At 43.7% G+C, this 13,304-nt stretch overlaps 1 protein-coding gene across 9 annotated transcripts in view; it reads left to right on the forward strand.

Moving 5' to 3' along the window:
• The window catches only part of UNC13B (unc-13 homolog B), a 250,006-nt gene that overhangs the window by 36,555 nt on the left and 200,147 nt on the right, over positions 1 to 13,304 (forward strand). For all 9 annotated transcript variants that reach the window (XM_089498312.1, XM_089498261.1, XM_089498289.1 and 6 more), the window contains exons 2-4: positions 7,821 to 7,850; positions 8,429 to 8,528; positions 12,931 to 13,048. In XM_089498312.1, coding sequence (XP_089354438.1) covers positions 7,821 to 7,850; positions 8,429 to 8,528; positions 12,931 to 13,048 — 248 coding nt within the window. The remainder of the gene's footprint in view (positions 1 to 7,820; positions 7,851 to 8,428; positions 8,529 to 12,930; positions 13,049 to 13,304) is intronic.

Consider the following 13,304-nt stretch of genomic DNA (forward strand, 5'->3'; position numbering starts at 1 on the left):
TAATCCGGTTCGATACCATTTTAATTGCCATGGCTGCATGCTATGGAATTCTGGGAAGCTTAGTTTGTGGTGACACCAGAGCTTCTCAAAATTCCATAGCATGAAGCTTTGTATGGGCTGGGTCTTGATTTTAGTGTTGTTCACTTGCTCTCAACTAAGGGGCACACAGTATGTGTACACACACACACACACACACACACACACACTCACTCCAATACCAGAATTCTCTGAAGATGTCAGCCACAGATTCTGGTGAAACATCAGGAATAAGCTTTTCCAGAACACGGCTACATATCCTGAAAACCTGAGAAAAAACAGTGGAGTAACTGTTTAATAAATAAAATAATAAAATAAAACTTTTATTTATATACCGCTTTTCCTCCAGATCAAAGCGATTTACATACAGTAAAACTATATGACACATGTCAGATACGATATAAGAACAATTACAAACAATTCATTAAGGAATAATTTTAAAACAGTATATTAAAACAGTGAAGACTATCAGTTGTGGGTAAGCGTCTTAATCTAGTTGGGGAATACTTTCCCTAAAGAGAGTCGGGAGGGCATGCTAACCGGAAGAGATAGATTTTCAATGCCTTCTTGAAGGCTTCCAGTGTACAACTAAGTCGAATCTCTTCCGGGAGTACATTCCAGTGAGTTGGAGCTGTCGCTGTATAGGCTCTTTGGTGCGTTGCTGCCAGTCTCACCTTGGGGTGTTCAAGTAAAAATTTCCCCGTTGTTCTGAGAGTGCGGGGCAGATTATGTAGGGAGAGGCCTGAGAGGTTTAAAAGCCTGGTCCAAGCCTGAGATATCTCCCGTTTGAGTAAAATTGTTTTCTCTTCCCCTTTCTTTCCTCTCTTCAAAGAAGGGGCAGTGTGAGCAGATTTCTTATTATGGCACAAAGCAGCATCAACCGGCACAAGATGCTATTAGAGCTTCATGTCTTGGGTGGTAGGGGAAAAATTACTTCATCACTCAGGATAAATATCATAGAAATAGGAGTCGGGATAGAGAATGGAATGAGAAAGAAAGACCCACATGGCAGTGATCTGGGATGTTCAGTGGTATGGAAGATGCATCACAGACCTTGCTTGGTGCTCAGATCAGTTGCAGCCATGCTCTGTGCCCTGAAAGGTCTGTTGATTTGTCCTGCTTTATTTTACTTATGACAGAGACTGCAAATGTGCTTTTATAAACTTCCTTTCCTGTGGTGAAAATTTCATGTCTCTCTCCACTTTTCAAGGAAAAGGTGTGAGTCGGAGATAGCCAAACTGCATCCTGAAAGCACGATCGTTTCTCCACCTCCCTTTGTATCCTCATTAATACTTCCTTCTTGGCACCAGATTTGGTGCTGCTGCTTCTCAGCTGCACATCTGTAGTGGGAGCCTATCCAGATGTTCTGTGTGGCTCTGCAAAAGCTCCGTATCTAGGCCACAGCTTGTGTTCTCATTTTTCATCATTTCTCCCTCCCGCCCACCAACGGCCAATTCCTTCCTTGAGTTGATCTGAGCAGCCACGGGGACATGGGGGATTATCACCCAGTGCGGCTCTCTCTCACGGGGGCCCTATTTCTATGGCCTGCCCAGTTTGCTGACATGCTGAGTATCTGCTGGGGATAACATTGGATGCTTCAGAACTAATTGCCTTCAGCCCACTACATTGATGCTACATCAATGAAGGAAGTTGTGAAATGGCAGGTTTCTTGTGTCTGAGCATTAGGCTGAGGAGCAGAGGGGTTGTGGTCTGACTCTGATCCCACCCCCTCAGCACAGCTTATAGTCAGCCCTCCATATCCACGGATTCCAGCATCCACAGATTCCGGCGCCCATAGCTTGAAAATATTTAAAAATATACAAATTTCAAAAGCAAACATTGATTTTTTTCTTTTTATATAAGAAACGCTATTTGACTACAGCATTGTATTAACTGGGACCCGAACATTCATGGATTTTGGTATCCATGAGGGATCTGGAATCAAACCCAGCAGATACCAAGGGCCCATTGTTAATAATATTAATAATAATAATAATAATAATAATAATACCCCATTGTATATAATGGAACTGAGCATCCATGGATTTTGGTATCCACGGGGATCCTGGAACCAAATCCCAGTGGATATCAAGGGTCCACTGTATTCAGTATTTAGGCAGAGAGAAGCCAGAGATGAGAGAGCTGCTGTCTGCGCACATTTAAAGCCAGCTAGGTTACTAAGGGAAATGCCTAGATCTGTGAAGAGGAGAGCATCTTCCTGTCAGATTTGTCCTGGGGTCATCACAACTGCTACAGATTATTCTGGTGCCTCTGTACTTGGCAGGAATGGGGGGGAAGTTCCCAAGAGAATTGAGGAAGATGGCAGAGCATCTCCTGCTGGGCATGGGCAGCCTATCATGGAGTGGCAGATGAAACCACCTGCCCTCTCTAAGGCAGGTGAAGCCATACCTGGGCGAAATGTGAGAGGGAGGCCCATAGCCAGAAATAGAATCATAGAATCGTAGAGTTGGAAGAGACGACACGGGCCATCCAGTCCAACCCCCTGCCATGCAGGAAATCTCACTCAAAGCATCCCCGACAGATGGCCATCCAGGCTCTGCTTAAAGGCCTCCAAAGAAAGACTCCACCACACTCCGAGGGAGTGTGTTCCACTGTCAAACAGCCCTTACTGTCAGGGTCCTGTTCTCTGGAGCAGCAGAAAACAAGCTTGCTCCCTCCTCAATATGACAACCCTTCAAATATTTAAACAGGGCTATCTAGTTTGGGAATGGCCTCTTTGTAACAAGGGCAGCCAGCATAATGGCCTTATGCTGCTTCAGAGGCTAGAACATGCACCCATAGATTCAAACTACAAAAAAAGAGTTTCCATCTAAACATTAGGAAGAACTTCTTGACTCAGAGCTGTTCCACAGTGGAATGAATACACTGCTTCGGAGGATGGTGGATCCTCCATCTCTGGAGGTCTTTAAGCAGAGTTCCAACTCTAGGATTCTGTGAATTATAATTAATCAACAAATAAATGAGGTGTGCTAACTTTTAAAGAACTCTTTTAAAGAACTCCACTTCCACTGCCAAGAAATAAACACATGTACAATGGGACCAAATGTTGCGATCGAAGACCACCAGTTTCTCTCTGTACTGGGAAGCATGTGTGGGGGGTGGTTTCACTTCTATGGGGTTTGCAGTCCTTTCTGCCTTCTCTCCTCCCTGACAGTTCACTGGTTACTTGTTACATCAAAAATGAGGCACAGGAAGAAGGATCAGTACTTCATCTGCATGTTCTTTCCCCACAGTGAAAAGATGGATTTTCTGGTTAAGGAAATGTTCCTTTTTAAAACAAAAAACAGGAAGAAAAATGCAGCATTTTTCCCCAAGCATAATTTGTCCATTCTTTACTATCATTTTTCTGCCACTTTTCTGCCAAAGCACTCAGTCTGATTTATAAACTTTAAAAAGTGACCATTTACCAAAAAGTACCATTTACAACAGCAATTTACATTGCTACAGCATCGTAGTTTCTCAGCCTACTGAGATTCGAGGAGCTAAAGACCATAGCGGAGTGCAACTACACAATATTTCCTAATGGGAGATGGTGTCTTAAGTTCCCAGGTTGCACAGCAAGGCAAATAGGATAGAATTACACATTTCCAAATGCAAACAAAATAGATTTGTAGATGTAATTTCAGCTTTCAAGGCTTTAGAAAAATCTTAACGAATTACATGTGACATGCAGCATAGAACATAAATAAATAGCAATACTCACAACGTCATAATTATGTTGAAATTTAGTGAATTAGTACTATCAATCCAGAGAAAAGATGTATTCTAGGCAAAAGATAGTTCACTATTTACCTTGATAACCTGACATTTGACTACTTTTTAGCTGGGGTGTGTGTGTATCAAGCTGCTCTTTGCTGCACCTGCCCTGCCCTCTCCTCATCTGGAAAGATTAGGAAGGGTTCTGCCAAAAGCTGGTTGGCTTTGACAAGTGATAGCTTCTGGAAGCATGGGAGGTCCGAGAAGAGCATTGCTTTCCCATTGGCTGAATTCCCTGGCAGATCTGGTCAGTGTCTATCCCCCAGGAGCCCAGCACAAAGCAGAAACACGCTGCCCACCCCCTGCCCCTTGGAAAAAGAAGGGGTCTGTATTTGGCTTTTGGAAAGGGCAGGGGATGCAGGGCAGGCGGACACAGCAGCAGACAGTAAGAGCCCTGCCTGTGAGCTTCCCGTATCCATGTGCCTGACCACTGTTGACACAGGATAGCTGCATAGACCTTTTAAAATCTGATCCTGTAACAGTGGATCAGGTGAGATGATGGTAGGAGGGGAGGCAGAGCATGTTTGTGAGTGAGACAGAGAGGAGGCCCTGATTCATAGAATCGTAGAATCATAGAGTTGGAAGAGACCACAAGGGCCATGCAGTCCAGCCCCATTCTGCCATGCAGGAACTCTCAATCAAAGCATCCCCGACAGGTGGCCATCCAGCCTCTGTTTAAAGACCTCCAAAGAAGGAGACTCCACCACTCTCCGAGGGAGTGTATTCCACTGTTGAACAGCCCTTACTGTCAGGAAGTTCCTCCTAATGTTAAGGTGGAATCTCCTTTCCTGTAGCTTGCATCCATTGGTCTGGGTCCTGTTCTCTGGAGCAGCAGGAAACAAGCTTGCTCCATGCTCAGTGTGACATCCCTTCAAAACAAGGCTATCATATCACCTCTCAGCCTTCTCTTCTCCAGGCTAAACATCCCCAGCTCCCTAAGTCATTCCTCATAGAGCATGATTTCCAGGGCCTTCCCATTTTAACCCTCATTTGGACACGCTTCAATTTTCAACATCCTTTTTGAATTGTGGGGCCCAGAACTGGATACATTATTATTCTAGGTGGGGCCTAACCAAAGCAGAATAGAGTGGCACTATTACTTCCCTTGATCTAGATACTATACTTCTATTGATGTAGCATAGAATCAGATTGGCCTTTTTAGCTGCCTCATCACACTGTTGACTCATGTTCACCTTCTGGTCCACTAGGACTCCTAGCTCCCTTTCACACGTATACATCTCCTTAAGCCAACTGTCCCCCATCCTCTATCTATGCCTTTCATTTTTCTGCCCTAAGTGCAGTACCTTAAATTTTGCTGTGTTGAAATTCATTTTGTTAGTTTTGGCCCAACTTTCTAGTCTATTCAGGTCATTCTGAATTTTCATCTTGTCCTCTGGGGAGCTCCTATTCCTCCTAATTTGGTGTCATCTGCAAATCTGATAAGTATGCCCCCAATTCTGTCATCCAAGTCATTGATAAAGATGTTGAATATCACTGGGCCTAGGACAAAACCCTGTGGCACCCTACTGGTTATCTGGGCATAAAGGGCACCTGCTTATTGGGCCAGTGGAGCTTCTCCCCTGACGCAGCAGCAGAAGGTGTACTCGCAGAAGCTTCTGCTTCCAAAAAGAGCCAGTCAGGAGACCCTCTTGCCTGCCAGTCTGTCCAGTCCTTTCCTGGAAAGCTGCCTGAGGCATCACCGTACCCAGAGGCACTGAATGCCACTCACCTCCATTAGTTGAACTAGGGTGTTGCCTTTCCTTAAAATGTTTTATTCCTATTTTTCATCCTTCATGCAGGCTTCCAAGGCACCCCATAGCCCATAATCTAAAACAGTATCACGAGCTGGCTTCCCCCTTGCCAAAGATTCCTCCAGAAGAAGCCAGCACTTTTCACTGGGCTTCTCCTCCCCAGCCTCAGTTTGGGTGGTGCTTGATAGGACCTGGCCACCCCTGGTTTTGACCAGGGTTGGTGTTGAAGACTGGCTTGTGTGCTTGGGAGGAGGCTGCAGGACCTGCCCACCACTAGCCCCTTCCTGTCCCTCTTGGGAGGGGAGCATGATGGTGCTCAGACTAGTCCAGCTATGCCTTTGAGCTGAACCTTACATCTACTTAAAAATTATCTTGATTCTACTGTATTTAGATTTGTTGTGTGCTTATGGGTTTTATGGTTGTATTTTATTTTAATTTTTTAATGATTTTTATTGTGAGTTTTTTGATAGGATCAATAAATGGGGGCACCTGGGTAGAGGAGAGACTCAGTTGAGAGTGCTGCTTGTTAGCAGTGAGGGCCTAAATGGCTTTCATCCCACAGGTCAAGAGACCTCTTTCTACCAGACAAGCCTGCCCAGGCTTGGTGGCCATAATCTGAAGCTGCCCTCTTAGTCTTCTGAAGTTAGAGGTGGCTAGTGGGGTAGTTAGAGTATTTAACATTCAATGTAGATCATTGTTTTAGATCCCCCAACAAAGTTATTTTCAGTAATAATCATGCAATGAAATGAATAATGATGTTTCTGCTACCACTGCTAATGCCTGTCTATGAGCCCTGGTGGCGCAGTGGTTAAATTCCTGTACTGCAACCACTCACTCAAAACCATAAGGTTGCAAGTTCAATACCAGCCAGGGGCTCAAGCTCGACTCAGGGTTACATTCTTCCGAGGTCGCTAAAATGAGTACCCAGTGTGTTGGGGCAATTAGCTTACAGTTGTAAACCGCTTAGAGACCGCTTAGTTCAGTATGAAATGGTAAATAAATGAAGCTGATATTGCTATTGTTATTGCTATCTATTGGAGGTGGTGGCAAACCCTGAAGAGATGGGCAGTAACAGCAGCAATGATGGTGGTGACTCCATGTTTTACTTGCCTCCTCCTCCTCCTCCTCTCTGTTTCCCTTCTTCCACCTCCCTTTCCTTCCCATGTGGCAGCTTCTTCTGGATCAGGAAAGACTTCTGGCCAGGCAGGAAAATTAGACAGAGGAAGAGGAGGGGTCCACGGTTTGCCTCGCTTGCTGACAACGACTGCAAGGGAGGGTCTCTTTTCTCTGGCCACTGAGCCCCACCTCGTCCCATGCCTTTGACATTTGGGTAATAGTGGCGTCACCCCCGGTTCAGGAGGCACTTGGTGCTGTCCACACTCCCTTAGTAATGCCCGTGGGGTGGTTGTAATTGAGTGGGGAACAGGGGAGGGGAATATTTTAATTTGTTCATAGATCATAGAATCATAGAGTTGGAATAGACCACAAGGGTCATCCAGTCCAACTCCTTGCCATGCAGGAACTCACAATTTGGCTACCTATTTCTTTATGCTTGCTCCTGCTGACTAGTGACCATCTTTCAGGAGTGCTTTAGATGTGTATTCCCGCTTGGTGAGGATTTGGACTAGAGGACCTTTGCAGCACCTTCTTAGGAGAGAGAGGAAACAAACAGTAGCTATCCAAGGTGCTGAACTTGATCTGCCAAAACAGGGTTCCTCACTTTGGATAATCCTTTTAGAGTTCAGTCTGATACCCCAAACAGATTCACCATCGCAGTGACTGCTGCTGAAAGGCTAAAATGGATCTCCAGAGGACAGCAGTGCTACAGCTGGAGATCACCTTCTCAGTCAGTGTCCAAAATGTCCTGGGCTGAAAGGATTGGTTTATTCATCATCAGTACACAAACTGTTTTATACTTGAGTTCCCTTTCTTTGCAGGCCAGCTGTTGCATGTGGACGAGGCAGCATATCTTTGACCAAATGCTTTGTTCTCAGTACTACTTGTACTACGACTTGTACTACTGCTTTCAGTACTGCCTTTATTTTGGAGATTCCCGGTTTTTTTTCCCTGAAACAAAGGGGGACAAAAGAGGGATGTGGCTGCTTTTCCAGTTCCTTTGTTGTAAAGAGCGAAGACATAACTTGGGAGGCTAATTTCTTCCTTGTTTCTGCCTCAAATATTAAATGACATGAGATTAAAAGTGCACCAGGATGGAATAAGCAATTTCACTTTCTTCTTCTTTTTCTTTCTTTACAGTTAAGAAAGCAAAACTCCAAGGCCCCCCAGGTAAGTGCCAATCTTCTTTTGGTCACTGCATTTCTGGCATGTTAACTGATGTCAATCTGTGTTGCTATTGCTTTTGGGGATCACTACCTTTGGCCAGCAGAGCTTTTTACTGCTGTCTGTGTAGCCCCATCCTGGGCATGAACCAGGTACCACTTATGTTCAAAGGATGTTGAGCAAAAACAGAGCCTGGTTGAAAGTTTCACCTTTGCCACTGAAAGGCAACCCAGCTATAAAAATCTTGAGGGGCTTGCCAGGCAGCCTGCATGAGGCTCTGAGGTGAGGGTGCTTCAAGGCTAAGCATGGAGTTTGATGGCTAGGGCTGCCTTTCTTTCCAAAGCTGGCTTATTAACCATTCTCAGTGTATGAAAAAGACTTGCTAGTAATGAAGCCAAATGCCAAAAGCTTATGGAAGTGACTGCTGACGTTTTCATTTTGTCCAGTTCCTCAGGGAATCTTCTTGTTTTCCACAGCCTGGATAGTGAAATTCCTTCATAGCATTTTACTTTCCATCAGGTTTCTCAGTGAAGTAGGGGTTGTAGGCATTTGTCTCATGCAAACCCTCTCTGCTCTCTTCCTAGATAAATTCAATACCTACGTGACTCTGAAAGTGCAAAACGTGAAGAGCACAACTGTTGCTGTTCGTGGAGACCAGCCATGCTGGGAACAAGACTTTCTCTTGTGAGTATAACACTGAGCACCAAGTTCTGTGTGTCATGACTATCCTGGAAGTAGCACTGTGGCAAGGCTCCACAGAGCTGTGTTTCAAGGACGTCCTAACTGTAACAACCTGGTGGCAGGGAGGGAGCGCAGGGGATAAAATTTGAGCTTTCAAGTAGAGGGCTAAACACCAGGCCTCCATTGACACCAAAAAGGGCTAGAACACCAAACTTCAGTATCCAGTTTATTTCCCACCTCACCAGAATCTTGTCACTGTGGGGAAAAGAGTTCTTCAGCTACCAGAACTGTAGATCCTTAGAAGAATATTAATCTGCTATAAGATCAACCAAGGAAGCACTTAATTTTCTATTGCTGATATTACTAAGATGTACAAATTTCAGAGCCTTAGATGTTTTGTAACAGATAATGTGCCATAGACAAATAAATCTAATCCAAATATTATTTACTATAAAGCATGAATTGTGAAAAATAAATAGCCAGTAACCAATTATTTGGCCTCTGGAAAAGTTTGTAGTTTCCTGTGAAGGCACAGGTTCAACTATTGAAGGCTGCTACTGAAAGGATCCCTTGGATGTAATATTGAAGCTGGATTTCCTCTCCCACTTTGGGCTGAATAGCACTTTGGGAGTGTGTGCATGGGGGGCTTTGGATCAAACAAAATGGAGCAAGAGGAAGAATTAAAATCTTATCCTCCAATGCTATAGCTGCCTCCACAAGTGATTGGAGGTCCCATGCATAGCTACTGATTTTACTTTTAAATAAATAGTGCCTGACAGACCACAGTAGTTCTACAGTTGCAGGTTTTCCCACTTGTCCTGAAGCTCTGATGCAAAAGGAGAGGTTGGTTTGTGAGGTATGACCTTGTGCTGGAAATCTTACTGAAACTTTGCATTCAAAGATACAGCCGTGTTAATCTGTAGCAGGGGTTCCCAACCTGTGCTCTGAGGAACCCTTAAAGCTCCATGTGCATTTTTCAGGTGCTCCACAGCTGCTCCAGCAAAATGAAAGAAATAAAAATAGAATGAAATTAAAGAATAAGAAAATATTCTTATATATACTTGTAAACATCACTAACTTGTAAGACATAGAGTAGACCTCTTTGAAGCTCCACCATAGAAATAAGGGCTCTGCAAGTGAAAAAGGTTGGGAACTCCTGGTCTGTAGAATCAGAATGAAAATGGATCTTGTAGCACCTTTGGGACTGACAGAAAGAAGTTGACAGCATGAGCTTTCATAGACTTAAGTCTACTTCCTCTACTTCCAAATGCTTCTGCTGCCAACATCTTTCTTTCAGTCTCAAAGGTGCTACAAGATCTCTCTACATACTGACACTTTGCATGGCTGCCTGGCTTGTTTTTAACACCCAGAAAATATTTCCTGAAAAATGTAGCCGAGGATGTGGTTTTTACATAGGAGAAGGCAATTCAAATGGTTTCTGAATGAAGTGTGAGTGCTGAGTCTTACCCAGTCCCAGGAGTGTTTAAGTTAAGGAAAAACGTTAGTATTGTGTTTTGGGACTGGGCTTACTGTTCTGACACCTCCTGCAGCTACACAGCTAAGGCTGCCTTTACTTTGTATGAAGGAAGAGTTTCATTTTGTTTGTAAAGGGCATTGAAGCTGTAACATCTAACCACTGGGATTTCTTGCCCTTTCCAGCTGCTGAGATCTCACAAAACCTTGTGTAAGTGTATATTTACCTTCACAAGGTCTAGAAACCTTTTGTTGGAGTCTTTAAGGAAGCTCACTGTTCCATTTCTAATCCAGTACCTTGTTTACACCATGGTGACAGAGAGTAGTTCATTGAATGGATTTCATTTAATTTATTAACTTCATACATCCTCCAATGAATAAGTATTTTTGGGCGGATTATAGGTGAAGACAGACAAAATAGACATTTTAAAAGTGTACAAAGTGCCATGTTAATGTTCCCATGTCAGTTCAAGATCAGTCATATCCCATGACAGTACCCTTTTTAAAACCACACCCTCCTGTTAGTGCAAAATGGAGATTGGTTGCCAGCTAAAAGGTTAATGAAGTGCACCCCTTGGATGGGTACTAAAGAAAGGGGGGGCTGCACTAGGTTATAGGACAGATCTGCCTTGACCATGGAGGCTGAAGTTACCAGGAAGGGGAAAGTGTGTCTGCTGGGGGAAGAGCTTAGAAAAGTTACTTTGGTTTTGGAAGAATTGCTTTCTTGGCCTACAGAATCCCCAAATCCCCTAGCCATCATGGCCAGTTGGAGTATTAGTCATCCTAAGGGCTCGTTCCCACTATGACTTAAAGTGAATTGCTGATCGGTTCATATGATCATCATTCTCATTTGAAACCAGTTCCAGTCCTACTTTGATCGATTTCTGTCTCGATAAAGCGAGGAAAATGCAATAAAACCCGGTTTTTCCAGACACTAGTTTCCTAGCAGTTCTTTTGAAAAGATTCTGAAGTGTGTTCAACAAGTGGGAATGACGGATCTGAATTGCATCATTCTGGAGGGAAGGGACTAATGGCCGAGGGGTGTTTACCATCCCTCCTCAGTTTTTGGTAGATCTACCATCCTCCCCCCTCAGCGCTGCCTTTGTGCTTGTGATGTGACCGATGGGCACATGATTTAAAAAAAAAAATTGGTAGAAGATTTGATTGATTTTGCAGCCACTTGCAGTCAGTGAGGCAAGTAGTTGCAAAACCAATGAATTGAATCTTCTTTATTTCCTGCATGGCAGAGCGGGGTTGGACTGGATGGTCCGTGCGGTCTCTTCCAACTCTATGATTCTATGATTCTATGAATTTTTTTAATAGAATTAATAGAAGATTCGATTTGTTGATTTTGCAACTACTTGCCTCACTGATTGCATTGAATCTTCTATCAACTTATTTTAAAGATAGATAGATAGATAGTTCCCAAGCTGGGCTAACCAGGCTGCCACTTACGTCACTGATGATGCACAGATGATTGACATGCATTTTGAAGTGGTGCAAACTAGTGGGGACGACAATTGTGCCAATAAAGAAGCTATTGCAAGGGGATAATGAAAAGATCTGCTTTCATAGTGGGAATGATGAACCTTTTCGAATCAATTTACCAACATGGAGCAAAGGCGAATCACACACCGGTTTAAATGTAAGTGGGAATAAGCTCTAAGTAACTTTTGCTCTGGACATATTGTCCATTTGGCGTCACTGAACAAACCCAGGAGGCTTTGGCTTTATGGTCCTCTGTGGACCTCTAGTGGCTAAGATGTATATATGCAACAGTCAGGCTGCAGCTGATAGCCCTTGAGAGTCGTCTGCCCATCCTCCTTCTTTCTCTTGGCCCAGAGAGGTAGGACAGAGGCCCACTTCTGCTTGTATGAAGACAGTCAGTCTTGCTAAGCAGCCTTCAGGTGGAACGGCAAGAAGATGCCATTGCTGCTAAGTTTAATCTAGGGCACGGTGGTGAAAAGAAAGTCAAAGAATCATAGAATTCAAAAATACCACCAGCACCATCTAGTCTACCCCTATTCTGCCACAATCCAAGCTCTGCCTGTGACAGATGGCCATCCAGCCTCAGATTAAAGACGTACAAAGGAGGAGACTCCATTACACTCCGAGGCAGCGCCTTCCACTGTCAAACAGCTCTTACCATCAGGAAGTTAAGAAGTGGCATGATACATGTTTAAATATTTGAAAGAGTGTCATATTGAGGATGGAGCAAGCTTATTTTCTGCTGATCTAGAGACTAGGACATGGAGCAATGGATTCAAGCTACAAGAAAAGAAATTCCATCTTCATAGCTATTGGGCCACCTCTTAAAACTCTCTTTTCTAGGTTAAACATACTCACCTCCCTAAGCCTCTCCTCATAGGGCTTGGTGGTTTCCAGAGGTTTTACTGTTTTGGTTGCCCTCCTCAGAACTTGTCCACATCCTTCTTGAATTGTCCCCAGAACTGGACAGAGTATTCCAGACCAAAGCAGAATAAAGTGGCATTATTAATTCCCTCTATCTAGACACTGTACTCCTGTGGAGGCAGCCTAGAATTGCACTGGTTTTTCTAGATGCTGCATCTCACTATTGACTCATGTTCAGCTTGAGATCTACTAGGACTCCTAAATCACTTTTGCATATACTGCTATCAAGCCAGGTGTACCCCATCCTATATAAGAGCATTTAATTTTTTCTCAGTGCAGTACCTTACATTTCCTGTTGAAATTCATTTTGTTAATTCTGGCCCAGCTGTCTAATCTGTTAAAATCATTTTGAATTCTAATCCTGTCCTCAGGGGTGTTAGCTAACCCTCCTCAATTGGTGTCATCTGCAAATTTGGTAAGTCACCTAGAGATTTGATAAGGCCTTGTAGCCAACAAAGTTGTACTTGTTTTTTTAAAAAATATATATATATATTTAAGTCTTTGTGTTATCCCTTTGCAGTGAGATCAGCCGCCTGGACCTGGGCTTAATTGTGGAAGTGTGGAACAAAGGGCTGATCTGGGACACGATGGTTGGAACAGTGTGGATCGCTCTGAAGGCCATCCGACAGTCAGATGAGGTCAGTAGACCATCAAGGCTGGGAGGATTCTTCCAATTCAGGCACAGGAGATCTGTCTGACATTTTCTGCTGTAAAGAGAGATGCAAAAAGATTCATTCAGCTTCTCCACAGTCACCTTATCCTCCTTTACAATTTTTTAATTCCCTCGTTATTCAGCAGTTCAGCTGCAGCCCTAGAGAGTTTTATGCTTCTGATGTGTTTAAAGCACTTATTCTTGTTGCAGTGCTTCTTGTGACATGCTCTTCAAAATCTGTT

Source organism: Sceloporus occidentalis, unplaced genomic scaffold (genome assembly GCF_023333645.1).
Source record: "Sceloporus occidentalis isolate IW3139 unplaced genomic scaffold, rSceOcc1.0.p SCAF_1, whole genome shotgun sequence".
NCBI classification, from domain to species: Eukaryota; Metazoa; Chordata; class Lepidosauria; order Squamata; family Phrynosomatidae; genus Sceloporus; species Sceloporus occidentalis.